The sequence below is a fragment of the Oncorhynchus masou genome, chromosome 28, assembly GCF_036934945.1.
Source record: "Oncorhynchus masou masou isolate Uvic2021 chromosome 28, UVic_Omas_1.1, whole genome shotgun sequence".
Lineage (NCBI taxonomy): Eukaryota > Metazoa > Chordata > Actinopteri > Salmoniformes > Salmonidae > Oncorhynchus > Oncorhynchus masou.
Window position 1 is genome coordinate 81,672,964 of NC_088239.1, and position 17,973 is coordinate 81,690,936.

Consider the following 17,973-nt stretch of genomic DNA (forward strand, 5'->3'; position numbering starts at 1 on the left):
ATAGACAACATACTCAGAATGTTACCTGGTGATATGGTGCTGCTAGACAACATACTCAGAATGTTACCTGGTGATATGGTGCTGCTAGTGATAGACAACATACTCAGTGTTACCTGGTGATATGGTGCTGCTAGACAACATACTCAGAATGTTACCTGGTGATATGGTGCTGCTAGACAACATACTCAGAATGTTACCTGGTGATATGGTGCTGCTAGACAACATACTCAGAATGTTACCTGGTGATATGGTGCTGTTAGACAACATACTCAGAATGTTACCTGGTGATATGGTGCTGCTAGACAACATACTCAGAATGTTACCTGGTGATATGGTGCTGCTAGACAACATACTCAGAATGTTACCTGGTGATATGGTGCTGCTAGTGATAGACAACATACTCAGAATGTTACCTGGTGATATGGTGCTGCTAGACAACATACTCAGAATGTTACCTGGTGATATGGTGCTGCTAGTGATAGACAACATACTCAGAATGTTACCTGGTGATATGGTGCTGCTAGACAACATACTCAGATTGTTACCTGGTGATATGGTGCTGCTAGTGATAGACAACATACTCAGATTGTTACCTGGTGATATGGTGCTGCTAGTGATAGACAACATACTCAGAATGTTACCTGGTGATATGGTGCTGCTAGACAACATACTCAGAATGTTACCTGGTGATATGGTGCTGCTAGACAACATACTCAGAATGTTACCTGGTGATATGGTGCTGCTAGACAACATACTCAGAATGTTACCTGGTGATATGGTGCTGCTAGACAACATACTCAGAATGTTACCTGGTGATATGGTGCTGCTAGTGATAGACAACATATTCAGATTGTTACCTGGTGATATGGTGCTGCTAGTGATAGACAACATATTCAGAATGTGACCTGGTGATATGGTGCTGCTAGTGATAGACAACATACTCAGATTGTTACCTGGTGATATGGTGCTGCTAGTGATAGACAACATACTCAGAATATTACCTGGTGATATGGTGCTGCTAGTGATAGACAACATATTCAGAATGTGACCTGGTGATATGGTGCTGCTAGTGATAGACAACATACTCAGATTGTTACCTGGTGATATGGTGCTGCTAGTGATAGACAACATACTCAGAATGTTACCTGGTGATATGGTGTTGCTAGACAACATACTCAGAATGTTACCTGGTGATATGGTGCTGCTAGTGATAGACAACATACTCAGATTGTTACCTGGTGATATGGTGCTGCTAGTGATAGACAACATACTCAGATTGTTACCTGGTGATATGGTGCTGCTAGTGACAGACAACACACTCAGATTGTTACCTGGTGATATGGTGCTGCTAGTGATAGACAACATACTCAGAATGTTACCTGGTGATATGGTGCTGCTAGACAACATACTCAGATTGTTACCTGGTGATATGGTGCTGCTAGTGATAGACAACATATTCAGAATGTTACCTGGTGATATGGTGCTGCTAGTGATAGACAACATATTCAGAATGTTACCTGGTGATATGGTGCTGCTAGTGATAGACAACAAACTCAGATTGTTACCTGGTGATATGGTGCTGCTAGTGATAGACAACATACTCAGAATGTTACCTGGTGATATGGTGCTGCTAGACAACATACTCAGATTGTTACCTGGTGATATGGTGCTGGTAGTGATAGACAACATACTCAGAATGTTACCTGGTGATATGGTGCTGCTAGTGATAGACAACATATTCAGAATATTACCTGGTGATATGGTGCTGCTAGTGATAGACAACATATTCAGAATGTTACCTGGTGATATGGTGCTGCTAGTGACAGACAACACACTCAGATTGTTACCTGGTGATATGGTGCTGCTAGTGATAGACAACATACTCAGAATGTTACCTGGTGATATGGTGCTGCTAGACAACATACTCAGATTGTTACCTGGTGATATGGTGCTGCTAGTGATAGACAACATATTCAGAATATTACCTGGTGATATGGTGCTGCTAGTGATAGACAACATATTCAGAATGTGACCTGGTGATATGGTGCTGCTAGTGAGACAACATACTCAGATTGTTACCTGGTGATATGGTGCTGCTAGTGATAGACAACATACTCAGAATGTTACCTGGTGATATGGTGCTGCTAGACAACATACTCAGATTGTTACCTGGTGATATGGTGCTGCTAGTGATAGACAACATACTCAGATTGTTACCTGGTGATATGGTGCTGCTAGACAACATACTCAGAATGTTACCTGGTGATATGGTGCTGCTAGACAACATACTCAGAATGTTACCTGGTGATATGGTGCTGCTAGTGATAGACAACATACTCAGATTGTTACCTGGTGATATGGTGCTGCTAGACAACATACTCAGAATGTTACCTGGTGATATGGTGCTGCTAGACAACATACGAATGTTACCTGGTGATATGGTGCTGCTAGACAACATACTCAGAATGTTACCTGGTGATATGGTGCTGCTAGTGATAGACAACATACTCAGAATGTTACCTGGTGATATGGTGCTGCTAGTGATAGACAACATATTCAGAATGTGACCTGGTGATATGGTGCTGCTAGTGATAGACAACATACTCAGATTGTTACCTGGTGATATGGTGCTGCTAGTGATAGACAACATACTCAGAATATTACCTGGTGATATGGTGCTGCTAGTGATAGACAACATATTCAGATTGTTACCTGGTGATATGGTGCTGCTAGTGATAGACAACATACTCAGAATGTTACCTGGTGATATGGTGCTGCTAGTGATAGACAACATACTCAGAATGTTACCTGGTGATATGGTGCTGCTAGACAGCATACTCAGATTGTTACCTGGTGATATGGTGCTGCTAGTGATAGACAACATACTCAGATTGTTACCTGGTGATATGGTGCTGCTAGACAACATACTCAGATTGTTACCTGGTGATATGGTGCTGCTAGTGATAGACAACATACTCAGATTGTTACCTGGTGATATGGTGCTGCTAGACAACATACTCAGATTGTTACCTGGTGATATGGTGCTGCTAGTGATAGACAACATACTCAGAATGTTTGGTGATATGGTGCTGCTAGACAACATACTCAGAATGTTACCTGGTGATATGGTGCTGCTAGACAACATTCAGAATGTTACCTGGTGATATGGTGCTGCTAGTGATAACAACATACTCAGATTGTTACCTGGTGATATGGTGCTGCTAGACAACATACTCTGAATGTTACCTGGTGATATGGTGCTGCATTTGATAGACAACATATCAGAATGTTACCTGGTTTATGGTGCTGCTAGTGATAGACAACATACTCAGATTGTTACCTGGTGATGTGGTGCTGCTAGACAACACACTCAGATTGTTACCTGGTGATATGGTGCTGCATTTGATAGACAACATACTCAGAATGTTACCTGGTGATATGGTGCTGCTAGACAACATACTCAGAATGTTACCTGGTGATATGGTGCTGCTAGTGATAGACAACATACTCAGTGTTACCTGGTGATATGGTGCTGCTAGACAACATACTCAGAATGTTACCTGGTGATATGGTGCTGCTAGACAACATACTCAGAATGTTACCTGGTGATATGGTGCTGCTAGACAACATACTCAGAATGTTACCTGGTGATATGGTGCTGTTAGACAACATACTCAGAATGTTACCTGGTGATATGGTGCTGCTAGACAACATACTCAGAATGTTACCTGGTGATATGGTGCTGCTAGTGATAGACAACATACTCAGAATGTTACCTGGTGATATGGTGCTGCTAGACAACATACTCAGATTGTTACCTGGTGATATGGTGCTGCTAGTGATAGACAACATATTCAGAATATTACCTGGTGATATGGTGCTGCTAGTGATAGACAACATATTCAGAATGTGACCTGGTGATATGGTGCTGCTAGTGATAGACAACAAACTCAGATTGTTACCTGGTGATATGGTGCTGCTAGTGATAGACAACATACTCAGAATGTTACCTGGTGATATGGTGCTGCTAGACAACATACTCAGATTGTTACCTGGTGATATGGTGCTGGTAGTGATAGACAACATACTCAGATTGTTACCTGGTGATATGGTGCTGCTAGTGATAGACAACATATTCAGAATATTACCTGGTGATATGGTGCTGCTAGTGATAGACAACATATTCAGAATGTGACCTGGTGATATGGTGCTGCTAGTGACAGACAACACACTCAGATTGTTACCTGGTGATATGGTGCTGCTAGTGATAGACAACATACTCAGAATGTTACCTGGTGATATGGTGCTGCTAGACAACATACTCAGATTGTTACCTGGTGATATGGTGCTGCTAGTGATAGACAACATATTCAGAATATTACCTGGTGATATGGTGCTGCTAGTGATAGACAACATATTCAGAATGTGACCTGGTGATATGGTGCTGCTAGTGAGACAACATACTCAGAATGTTACCTGGTGATATGGTGCTGCTAGACAACATACTCAGATTGTTACCTGGTGATATGGTGCTGCTAGTGATAGACAACATACTCAGATTGTTACCTGGTGATATGGTGCTGCTAGACAACATACTCAGATTGTTACCTGGTGATATGGTGCTGCTAGACAACATACTCAGAATGCTACCTGGTGATATGGTGCTGCTAGACAACATACTCAGAATGTTACCTGGTGATATGGTGCTGCTAGACAACATACTCAGAATGTTACCTGGTGATATGGTGCTGCTAGTGATAGACAACATACAGAATGTTACCTGGTGATATGGTGCTGCTAGTGATAGACAACATATTCAGAATGTGACCTGGTGATATGGTGCTGCTAGTGATAGACAACATACTCAGATTGTTACCTGGTGATATGGTGCTGCTAGTGATAGACAACATACTCAGAATATTACCTGGTGATATGGTGCTGCTAGTGATAGACAACATATTCAGAATGTGGTGATATGGTGCTGCTAGTGATAGACAACATACTCAGATTGTTACCTGGTGATATGGTGCTGCTAGTGATAGACAACATACTCAGAATGTTACCTGGTGATATGGTGCTGCTAGACAACATCTCAGATTGTTACCTGGTGATATGGTGCTGCTAGTGATAGACAACATACTCAGATTGTTACCTGGTGATATGGTGCTGCTAGACAACATACTCAGATTGTTACCTGGTGATATGGTGCTGCTAGTGATAGACAACATACTCAGATTGTTACCTGGTGATATGGTGCTGCTAGACAACATACTCAGATTGTTACCTGGTGATATGGTGCTGCTAGTGATAGACAACATACTCAGAATATTACCTGGTGATATGGTGCTGCTAGTGATAGACAACATACTCAGAATATTACCTGGTGATATGGTGCTGCTAGTGATAGACAACATACTCAGAATGTGACCTGGTGATATGGTGCTGCTAGACAACATCCTCAGAATGTTACCTGGTGATATGGTGCTGCTAGACAACATACTCAGATTGTTACCTGGTGATATGGTGCTGCTAGTGATAGACAACATACTCAGAATATTACCTGGTGATATGGTGCTGCTAGTGATAGACAACATATTCAGAATATTACCTGGTGATATGGTGCTGCTAGTGATAGACAACATATTCAGAATGTTACCTGGTGATATGGTGCTGCTAGTGATAACATACTCATTCCAAAACACTATATATCCATTTTCATAAATGTTGATCAATTAGCTTTTATTGTGTAATTAAGGAAATGATGAAAGAGATTGGTGTGCTTTTTCACTATCTAATCATGGCATGGGGTTGTTCAATGACAGACATGCATTTGTTTAAAATCTATCACTTGATGGTTTTATTTCAGAGACAAATAATTATGTATTTTTGCAATATATCCACCTCACTCTCAGAAAACTAAGTGTACTGCTCGGTTTCACACAGTCAACTGGAACAAAACACTACATATTTCATAGAGAACTGTACAAATGATACATTTATGATATCAATATTTAAACAATGTGTAAAAAACAATAAATCAATATAGTAATATGAGATCTGTATGTAAAACATCCTGTCAGTCAGTCTGGTGGTGCTGGTCCTACCTGTCAGTCAGTCTGGTGGTGCTGGTCCTACCTGTCAGTCAGTCTGGTGGTGCTGGTCCTACCTGTCAGTCAGTCTGGTGGTGCTGGTCCTACCTGTCAGTCAGTCTGGTGGTGCTGGTCCTACCTGTCAGTCAGTCTGGTGGTGCTGGTCCTACCAGTCAGTCAGTCTGGTGGTGCTGGTCCTACCTGTCAGTCAGTCTGGTGGTGCTGGTCCTACCAGTCAGTCAGTCTGGTGGTGCTGGTCCTACCTGTCAGTCAGTCTGGTGGTGCTGGTCCTACCTGTCAGTCAGTCTGGGTGCTGGTCCTACCTGTCAGTCAGTCTGGTGGTGCTGGTCCTACCTGTCAGTCAGTCTGGTGGTGCTGGTCCTACCTGTCAGTCAGTCTGGTGGTGCTGGTCCTACCTGTCAGTCAGTCTGGTGGTGCTTGCCCTACCTGTCAGTCAGTCTGGTGGTGCTGGTCCTAACAGTAAATATATCCTGTCAGTCAGTCTGGTGGTGCTGGTCCGAACAGTAAAGACATCCCGTCAGTCAGTCTGGTGGTGCTGGTCCTACCTGTCAGTCAGTCTGGTGGTGCTGGTCCTACCTGTCAGTCAGTCTGGTGGTGCTGGTCCTACCTGTCAGTCAGTCTGGTGGTGCTGGTCCGAACAGTAAAGACATCCCGTCAGTCAGTCTGGTGGTGCTGGTCCTAACAGTAAATATATCCTGTCAGTCAGTCTGGTGGTGCTGGTCCTACCTGTCAGTCAGTCTGGTGGTGCTGGTCCTACCTGTCAGTCAGTCTGGTGGTGCTGGTCCTACCTGTCAGTCAGTCTGGTGGTGCTGGTCCTAACAGTAAATATATCCTGTCAGTCAGTCTGGTGGTGCTGGTCCTAACAGTAAATATATCCTGTCAGTCAGTCTGGTGGTGCTGTGGAGAGGAGAGAGAGGGTGGAGAGGAGAGAGAGAGGGTGGAGAGGAGAGAGAGAGGGGTGGAGAGGAGAGAGGGTGGAGAGGGAGAGGAGAGAGGGGTGGAGAGGAGAGAGAGAGGGTGGAGAGGAGAGAGAGAGGGGGTGGAGAGAAGAGAGGGGGCGATAGAGAGGGTGGGACGTAACGAGAGAGATTTGAAAGAGATGTGGGGGACGGGAAAATCGCAAACCCATCCGACAAGTCAGTTTCCCCACCCAACACCGACTGTACCACAATTATCCCTGTACCGCTTTCCCTCTCTCTTTTCCCTCGCTCCTCCCACCTCTTTCAGTCATTCTCACAACACATCGTCTCGTCTGGTTCCCTGTCGTACAAACACTCACTGTTTCCCGAAAGACAAGAGAATAAAGACAAGCATCCCTCGAGCCACAAGTCACAAGTACTGTTCTAGAAATTAGAAGATAAGTACAGAAATACAAAACTTTGAAACAGACTGTATATTCTATTTGCAACCATCTAGTCTCAAGGGGGATTTGTGCTCCACCTACATTCAGAGAAACACATCTTCCACTAATAGCGCTCTTCATGAACGTGGCGTATTGATTCACACAAGCTTAACAAACTGCTAACTTTTATCATTTACCAGTTTCGTAAAACAACAATCACTCCACCTCATCCCTTCAGTCTTTCTTTATTCTGCAATTTGGTGGTGGTGGTGGTGGGGGGGGTCAAAGGTCATGTCATTTCCACGGAAGGGAGGGGTGATTGTACCCTCTATCTGTTCCTCTTAGATCCTTCTCATCTTCTCTCCTCTCCTCTCCTCTGCATGTGGCAGGGCCCTCCAGGGGACCAAGGACTCATTTGCTACCTTCTTTTAAATATCAAACACTTTTCATTGGAATGGCCAGCATGTCAATTTCATTATCCATGTAGACGTGCCAAGTTAATGAAGGACTTTCTAATTTGCACCCAATATAAAGAGCGACTTGGTATTTTTTGGTTCTAATATGAAGATTTAATTAAGAATCCCTCCAAAGAGCACCTTTGAACACTAGCGTAGCTAGCGAATAACACCTTGTAACCACTCAGCACTCTCAGGGTTCATCTACGCACTGCATCTCAGCATCTAGAGCTCTCCACTGTCTCCAGCCTTCATCAGATCCATTATCATAGTGGCCCAGGGCTCTTCCCTAGGGACAAGAACTGCTTTAGGGGGGAGGGGGTTTCCAAAGGTCATGTCATTTCTACAGAAAGAAGGGGTGAGTGTACCCCCTATCATACTTGATCTGTACCTCTTCTCATCTCCTCTCGTCCCTTCCCCTTTCACTGTGTGTGGCAGGGCCCTCCAGGGGACTAAAGGCTCATCGCTATGCCAGTCATGTCCCACCTCAACCTCCCAACTGTCCACATTGGGCTTTGTGCTGTTTTGTTGTTGTTTTGTTAAACCCCCCCCCCCCACTCTCTCTCTTTCTTATTATGCATTCTTTCACTGCCCCCCCCCCCCACCCCACCTCCCCCTCCAAACAGTATCCACTTTCAGACTGGCTATCTAATAAATCCTGATGTTGTGCCACGGACCGAGGAGTTGCATTCTTCCACGGTTGATTGTGTGAACCGTGGAGACTATTCAAGTAAACAAGGGGAGAAATCTTAGTGTTGTGATGAGACGCTGGCGATCGATAGGGGAACACATTAGACCAGATATCGCAGACAGATGATTATCCAAAGAGAGTCTTTTCTGTTCAAATCAGGGTTGGGGTCAATTCCATTTTAAATTCAGTGAATTCAGCAAGTAAACCCGACATGACAATATTCCTCAATCTTTTGGACTTTCAGTTTCTGCGCTGACCCCAACCCTGGCTCAAATACATCCACTAGTTCGTATTGTTATTATATTGTCATTTTTGTGTTTGTATTTTCGTAAATTATGTTGGTGTATTTTTTGTTTGAGTGGTCACTACTTCCCACAAGTCTAAAAGCATTGAATTGCTGGAAGCATAGGCTTGGGCAAGGGGTCCCCAACCTTTTCTACCAAAAGAGCAAATAAAAATTTCAATGAAACTTTTTGCGAGCTCCAATTCAATTTCAAATAAGCATATACTTCTCTACCCTGCAACTCTTTCCCGAGGCCTTGGTGTACAAGAGACATGTTTTCTTTTACTATACCTTGTCAATGTAGCACACGTCATAGCAGAATTTGCAAAAACAATGGCCATTTAATCCATACAAATATTCATGATGTCTTTGTGTCAGGTAAGTCTACTTTGAAGTGAAAATTTAATTGAGAAGGTTTCGGGGAAAGTCTTTGTCTACCCATAAGATGGTCATCATTAACTAGCATCGACAGACAAATGTGCACCCCAAATAGACAAACAGCAATATTGTTACATTTGGCTTTTTAAGCCAATAGTGGCTAAGCAGGGGTAGGATAATGTCAATGTGGCTTCTGATTGGATAGAAGGCGGGAGCTATATGTTTATGACAGTTTGTGATGGAACACATAAAAAACAAAAATGCATGTACTTTCAGAATTGCTTGGTGAGATACTCATAGGGGAGCTGAGAGCTATGGGTAGTCCCCTGGGCTAGAGGCAGATCTACCTGATGGAAACCCCTGGGCTAGAGGGAGATCTACCTGTTAGAAACCCCTGGGCTAGAGGGAGATCTACCTGTTAGAAACCTCTGTTAGAAACCTGTTAGAAACCCTGGGTTAGAGGGAGATCTACCTGTTAGAAACCCCTGGGCTAGAGGGAGATCTACCTGTTAGAAACCCCTGGGCCTACCTGTTAGAAACCCCTGGGCTAGAGGGAGATCTACCTGTTAGAAACCCCTGGGCTAGAGGGAGATCTACCTGTTAGAAACCCCTGGGCTAGAGGGAGATCTACCTGTTAGAAACCCCTGGGCTAGAGGGAGATCTACCTGTTAGAAACCCCTGGGCTAGAGGGAGATCTACCTGTTAGAAACCCCTGGGCTAGAGGGAGATCTACCCCTGGGCTAGAGGGAGATAGAAACCCCTGGGCTAGAGGGAGATCTACCTGTTAGAAACCCCTGGGCTAGAGGGAGATCTACCTGTTAGAAACCCTGTTAGAAACCCCTGGGCTAGTGGGAGATCTACTGGGCTAGAGGGAGATCTACCTGTTAGAAACCCCTGGGCTAGAGGGAGATCTACCTGTTAGAAACCCCTGGGCTAGAGGGAGATCTACCTGTTAGAAACCCCTGGGTTAGAGGGAGATCTACCTGATGGAAACCCCTGGGCTAGAGGGAGATCTACCTGTTAGAAACCCCTGGGCTAGAGGGAGATATACCTGTTAGAAACCCTTGGGCTAGAGGGAGATCTACCTGATGGAAACCCCTGTTAGAAACCTGGGCTGGGGAGATCTACCTGTTAGAAACCCCTGGGCTAGATCTACCTGTTAGAAACCCCTGGGCTAGAGGGAGATCTACCTGATGGAAACCCCTGGGCTAGAGGGAGATCTACCTGATGGAAACCCCTGGGCTAGAGGGAGATCTACCTGATGGAAACCCCTGGGCTAGAGGGAGATCTACCTGTTAGAAACCCCTGGGCTAGAGGGAGATCTACCTGTTAGAAACCCCTGGGCTAGAGGGAGATCTACCTGATGGAAACCTCTGGGTTAGAGGGAGATCTACCTGTTAGAAACCCTGGGCTAGAAACCCCTGGGAGATCTACCTGATGGGTTAGAGGGAGATCTACCTGTTAGAAACCCCTGGGTTAGAGGGAGATCTACCTGTTAGAAAACCCCTGGGCTAGTGGGAGAAACCCCTGGGAGATCTACCTGTTAGAAACCCCTGGGCTAGAGGGAGATCTAGAGGGAGATCTACCTGATGGAAACCCCTGGGTTAGAGGGAGATCCTGATGGAAACCCCTGGGCTAGAGGGACCTGTGAGAAACCCTGGGCTAGAGGGAGATATACCTGATGGAAACCCCTGGGTTAGAGGGAGATCTACCTGTTAGAAACCCCTGGGCTAGAGGGAGATCTACCTGATGGAAACCCCTGGGCTAGAGGGAGATCTACCTGTTAGAAACCCCTGGGCTAGAGGGAGATCTACCTGATGGAAACCCCTGGGCTAGAGGGAGATCTACCTGATGGAAACCCCTGGGCTAGAGGGAGATCTACCTGTTAGAAACCCCTGGGCTAGAGGGAGATCTACCTGTTAGAAACCCCTGGGCTAGAGGGAGATCTACCTGATGGAAACCCCTGGGCTAGAGGGAGATCTACCTGTTAGAAACCCCTGGGAGAAACCCCTGGGCTAGAGGGAGATCTACCTGTTAGAAACCCCTGGGCTAGAGGGAGATCTACCTGTTTGAAACCCCTGGGCTAGAGGGAGATCTACCTGTTAGAAACCCCTGGGCTAGAGGGAGATCTACCTGTTAGAAACCCCTGGGCTAGAGGGAGATCTACCTGTTAGAAACCCCTGGGCTAGAGGGAGATCTACCTGATGGAAACCCCTGGGCTAGAGGGAGATCTACCTGTGAGAAACCCCTGGGCTAGAGGGAGATCTACCTGATGGAAACCCCTGGGCTAGAGGGAGATCTACCTGTTAGAAACCCCTGGGCTAGAGGGAGATCTACCTGATGGAAACCCCTGGGCTAGAGGGAGATCTACCTGTTAGAAACCCCTGGGCTAGAGGGAGATCTACCTGATGGAAACCCCTGGGCTAGAGGGAGATCTACCTGATGGAAACCCCTGGGCTAGAGGGAGATCTACTTGTTAGAAACCCCTGGGCTTGAGGGAGATCTACCTGTTAGAAACCCCTGGGCTAGAGGGAGATCTACCTGATGGAAACCCCTGGGCTAGAGGGAGATCTACCTGTTAGAAACCCCTGGGCTAGAGGGAGATCTACCTGTTAGAAACCCCTGGGCTAGATCTACCTGATGGAAACCCTGGGCTAGAGGGAGATCTACCTGTTAGAAACCCCTGGGCTAGAGGGAGATCTACCTGATGGAAACCCCTGGGTTAGTCTATGGAAACCCCTGGGTTAGAGGGAGATCTACGTGATGGAAACCCCTGGGCTAGAGGGAGATCTACCTGTTAGAAACCCCTGGGTTTGAGGGAGATCAACCTGTTAGAAACCCCTGGGCTAGAAAGAGTTTACACCATATTTCTTATGTCAGTAATTTATTTTCAAATCAGATAAAGATATTGAACAAGTGCACACTTGGGGGATAAGATAATTGGGACAGGCCATACTGTCAATGGACACTCACTTGAGTTTGGGTTCGCGGCCTTCGCTGGTGTACTGCCAGCAGATGAGGCCAATGAGGTCGTGGACCCGAGCGTTGGCGATGGTCACCACCATCATGGGATGCAGTTTCTCCTGTGCAGACTGCATCGAGAGGTAGACGTCAATTTTTTTGGTTGCGGTTGTACCTACGTGGCCCTGCAGGAGAGAAGGGTGGGGGGGGTGGGGGGGGGGGGGAAGATACAGGTAATGTTACACTGTACATTAAACGTCATATTCACTTATCGGTCAAATTCTAGCTGAGGATATGTCTGCCTCACTGAAAATAAGTATACAACTGCCATTTAAATGCAAAAATGCTGACGTTAAATCTCAGGTTCAAATGGTTGATAATGAAAAGATTCCCCTGACATGAATGCACTGTGGACCAATAAGATACTCTGAATAATTGCTGGTGGTAAAGGTCGTCCAGCCTTTCTTTGGCAGACGACTTTCATTGAATACATTACAGTTGCTTGTGGCTTTAAAAAAAATAAAAAAAATTTAAGACGCAAAATATAATTTACATTTGTCCTCGTATCAGGAACAACACAGGGTACATTAGAATTCAGCCTCTGTGTGTTTAATCGCTCCAAGAGGCTTGATACATGACGTCCCTTTTTTAAGTGCTATCGGCTAATTTATCGGGCAGAAGATCAGCTCGAACCAGCGTAGAATATATCACCATAAACATACAGGTGGACATACTGAAGGTGGATTTCTACACAGAACACTAACAAAATGGTGGTAAGCCTGCTGCTTAGTTAAAGCCCGGACCAAGCCTGCACCGAAAATGTCTATATGATATGATTGGGTAGACCAGCTGAGATAAAGATCAAGACTCCCATATGCATGTCTGTTGATTCATATGTTTAAGCTCATCTCTTCGGGCAGCCAAGACAAGCCAGTAATTAGAATTAATACACAATATAGTGTCCCTCCCATGCCTAGGAATGAGCCGGTTGAACACAGTAACAGAAAGTGTGACATCATAGAGAGTTACAGCAAAGAAAGGAAGACAATAGTTAGATCAATTTAATTCAAAGGAAAATAGCACCCCAGTGCTTGCATGAAACGATGCACAATGACAAATCTACAAGGAAAACCGTAAGCTGTCAGAAAATGAAAGAGGAGGCTATTTGCGATGCTGAAAACAGGTAGAACTTTGAGGGCCAAGGTGTGAGGAGGACCCAGGGCTGAATTTAACACGCGGTGACAGCACGGTTCAATAAGCTGAGGCCTGGAAATTAATTTGACCCCAGGAGATTTTTGCCAAGTGTCTGAAGAGGAACAGACAACAATTACAGAGGTTTCTTCTAGCAGTTTCTCATAAGATTTTTTTTCCATCTGAGGAAATGCTTTATAACATTTGATCAACCAGTATTTTAAAACTGTCCACATTACCTGTATATATATATTATCAGTGTATCAACTTGTGTATCTATGTTTTGTAAAGGATTAAGCACAATAAAAATGTCAACCCAACGTGCTACGCACAGTTCCGACTGTGACTTACTAGTCCTACTGAAAAGTGATACTGTATAAATCGGATTTTTTTTTTTGCACAAAAGGGATCAGACAGGGTAGGTTTTATATCGTTTATTTATCATTTCCACATGCAATCAGAAAGGGAAATCGAGAACAAGTTCTCATTTCCAAATGGTACTTCATTAAATGGGAGCCAGAAATCAGTTCTGCTGGAACAATACATTAGAAGGAAATAGGACATATTACATTACTGTATTTGGAGAGAAAAAACAACCTCCCTTCAGTGCCAAGCAGCATTCAATAAATTCCACAATTTATTTATTAAATTACTAAAATTATTTTTTGGGGTAAAGGCCTTTCATTAGCTCCTCCACATAATGGGTTTTATGCACGCATCGTGCTTCCCGTTGACAGCGGCAATTTCTTAAATGACGCATTTATAGTTTTTTAATCATGCCAGAAAGCCCGAGTTGCAGGCACTTTTTCTACTGACCCGCGAATAATGATGCATCAAGCGTTTCGACTGACTGGAAGTGCCAAATTATAGAGTCATTTGGACCAAAAACGTAATTTTTCCCATCAAAGGGCCCAGATGTTTTCAGAGGCTCCAGTGGTCCCGGGGAGAGAGAGGAGCGCGTTGCGACATCATCGGCATGGTGATCATCACAACAGCGCCGCCAGGCTCCATCTCTGCTCTGTGCTCAGGCCCGTGTTTTCTCCTGACCCTGCATTTGATAAAGGACTTCATTACACGACAAAAGAAAACCATAAAAGATAAGCAGTCACCGTCTAGCCTCGAGTCCATCCTCTTGTCTTACTAAGGAGGAAGAATTCAATATCTACTGGCATATTTCAACTCTGGGGAAAACATAATTTGAAAGGGAAACTAAAATATAATTTCAGGTGGAATAAATAAATGTTGACATCAGATTTTATGTCCGCAAAATAGTGCTGTGCACTTACCTTTATTAAATACAAAACAAGGCACTGGGTATGCTCTCGAGGTTCAAGACATCATATTTCCTAGGTGTACCAGACCACAATTCTGTCCGTTGCTAAGTAAAAGCCATTCTATTGTCACAACAATTACATTATATAATTCCCCTCTATATCTGTGATGTATTACACAAAGAGGGCGATAAGTTTAACCTCCACGGGTCTATCAATTTAACCTCATGGGTTTTAGAACGGCTTCGGAAAGTTTCATACCCAATGTTCCCTCTAAACTGCCCCGAGACAGCAGCGCAGTTCCCCCAGGTCTGCTGTGCAGAACAAATATCGCAAGGAGAGAAGGATGAGATTGAAATTCACTCAACTTTCTAGAGTTTTCCATCTCTCTCTTAGTTATCAACACTATCAACGCGTTTCCCTTTAGTGTGGCAATTGCGATCGAATCAACTCGATATTTGCCACTTCCAATGCAACATACAGAAACAAAACGAACTATGCAAGACCTAAGTATGCAAAACTATGCAAGATATTTTTTGTTTTAGGCAGAATGCATCAGAGTACGACATACACTACCGTTCAAAAGTTTGGGGTCACTGAGAAATGTCCTTATTTTTTAAAGACATGCACATTTTTTTGTCCATTAAAATATACATCAAATTGATCAGAAATACAGTGAAGACAATGTTTAATGTTGTAAATGACTTTTGTTGTTGGAAACGACTGATATTCTATAGAATATCTACATAGGCGTACAGAGGCCCATTATCAGCAACCATCACTCCTGTGTTCCAATGGCACGTTGTCTTAGCTAATCCAAGTTTATCGTTTTAAAAGGATAATTGATCATTAGAAAACCCTTTTGCAATTATATTAGCACAGATGAAAACTGTACCCGCAAAACTCCAGAATGGTACCTGCAAAACACCAGTCTCAACGTCAACAGTGAAGAGGCGACTCCGGGATGCTGGCCTTCTAGGCAGAGTTCCTCTGTCCAGTGTCTGTGTTCTTTGGCCCATCTTAATATTTTATTTTTATTGGCCAGTTTGAGATATGGCTTTTTCTTTACAACTCTGCCTGGAAAGCCAACATCCCGGTGTCGCCTCTTCACTGTTGACGTTGAGACTGGTGTTTCGGGGGTACTATTTAATGAAGCTGCCAGTAGAGGTCTTATGAGGCACCCGTTTCTCAAACTTGACACTCTAATGTACTCGTCATCTTGCTCAGTTGTGCACCGGGGCCTCCCACTACCTATTCTGGTGAGAGTCAGTTTGCGCTGTTCTGTGAAGGGAGTAGTACACAGCGTTGTACGAGATCTTCAGTTTCTTAGCAATTTCTTGCATGGAATAGCCTTCATGTCTCACAACAAGAACAGACTGATGAGTTTCAGAAGAAAGTTATTTGTTTCTGGCCATTTTGAGCCTGTAATCGAACCCACAAATGCTGATGCTCCAGATACTCAACTAGTGTAAAGAAGGCCAGTTTTATTGCTTCTTTAATCAGCACAACAGTTTTCAGCTGTGCTAACATAATTGCAAAAGGGTTTTCCAATGATCAATTAGCCTTTTAAAATGATAAACTTGGATTAGCTAACACAGCGTTCCAGGGGAACACAGGAGTGATGGTTGCTGATAATGGGCCTCTGTACGCCTATGTAGATATTCCATTAAAAATCTGCCATTTCCAGCTCAAGTCATTTAAAACATTAACAAAAAACAAAAAAAATAGCTTTTCTTTCAAAAACAAGGACATTTCTAAGTGACCTCAAACTTTTGAAAGGTCGTGTAAGTGAGAATGCTGTTCATTGACTCAGCGTTCAACACCATAGTGCCCACAAAGCTCATCACTAATCTAAGGACTCTGGGACTAAACACCTCCCTCTGCAACTGGATCCTGGAGTTCCTGACGGGCCACCCCCAGGTGGTAAGGGTAGGCTACAACACATCTGCCACACCGATCCTCAATCTTCAGGGGTGCGTGCTTAGTCCCCTCCTGTACACCCTGTTCACTCATGACTGCAAGGCCAAGAACGACTCCAACACCATCATCAAGTTTGCTGACGACACAACAGTGGTAGGCCTGATCACCGACAGCGATGAGACAGCCTATAGGGAGGAGGTCAGAGACCTGGCAGTGTGGTGGCAGGACAACAGCCTCTCCCTCAATGTTTTTATTTAACAACAGCCTAGGAACAGTGGGTTAACTGCCTGTTCAGGGGCAGAACGACAGATTTGAACCTTGTCAGCTCGGGGGTTTGAACTTGCAACCTTCCGGTTATTTGTCCAACGCTCTAACCACTAGGCTACCCTGCCGCCCCTCAATGTGAGCAAGACAAAGGAGCTGATCGACGGGGATGTAGTGGAGCGGGTCGAGAGTTTCAAGTTCCTTGGTGTCTACATCACCAACAAACTATCATGGTCCAAACACACCAAGACAGTCGTAAAGAGGGCACGACAACAACTTGTCCCCCTCAGGAGACTGAAAAGATTTAGCATGGGTCCCCAGATCCTCAAAAGGTTCTACAGCTGCACCATCAAGAGCATCCTGACTGGTTGCATCACTGCCTGCTATGGCAACTGCTCGGCATCCGACCACAAGGCGCTACTGAGGGTAAAGCGCACGGCCCAGTACATCACTGGGGCCATAACAAGACTCCAGTCACCCAAGTCATAGACTGTCCTCTCTGCTACCACTCAACAAGCTGTACCGGAGCGCCAAGTCTAGGACCAAAAGTCCCTGAACAGCTTCTACCCCCCCAAGCTATAAGACTGCTGAACAATTAATCAAATGGCCACCCTGACTATTTACCCCCCCCTTTGTTTTTACACTGCTGCTATTCGCTGTTGATTATCTATGCATAGTCCCTTTACCCCCTACCGACATTTACTAATTACCTCGACTAACCTGTACACCCGCACATTCACTCGGTACCGGTACCCCCTGTATATAGCCTCATTGCTATTTTATTGAGTTACTCTTTACTTTAGTTTATTTAGTAAATATTTTAACTCAATTTCTTGAACTGCATTGTTGGTTAAGGGCTTGTAAGGAAGCAGGCAAATATAACAGCATTTCGTCGGGCTAACGTAACAACACGTCGTCGGGCTAACGTAACAGCACGTCGTCGGGCTAACGTAACAGCATGGAGTCGGGCTAACGTAACAGCATGGAGTCGGGCTAACGTAACAGCATGACGTCGGGCTAACGTAACAGCATGACGTCGGGCTAACGTAACAGCATGACGTCGGGCTAACGTAACAGCATGACGTCGGGCTAACGTAACAGCATGAC

General features: G+C 44.6%; 1 protein-coding gene across 2 annotated transcripts in view; it reads right to left on the reverse strand.

Moving 5' to 3' along the window:
- mapkap1 (MAPK associated protein 1) overlaps positions 1–17,973 on the reverse strand; it is a 184,247-nt gene that overhangs the window by 139,831 nt on the left and 26,443 nt on the right. For both annotated transcript variants that reach the window (XM_064943569.1, XM_064943568.1), the window contains one exon: positions 12,233–12,405. In XM_064943569.1, the coding sequence (XP_064799641.1) occupies positions 12,233–12,405 (173 nt within the window). The remainder of the gene's footprint in view (positions 1–12,232; positions 12,406–17,973) is intronic.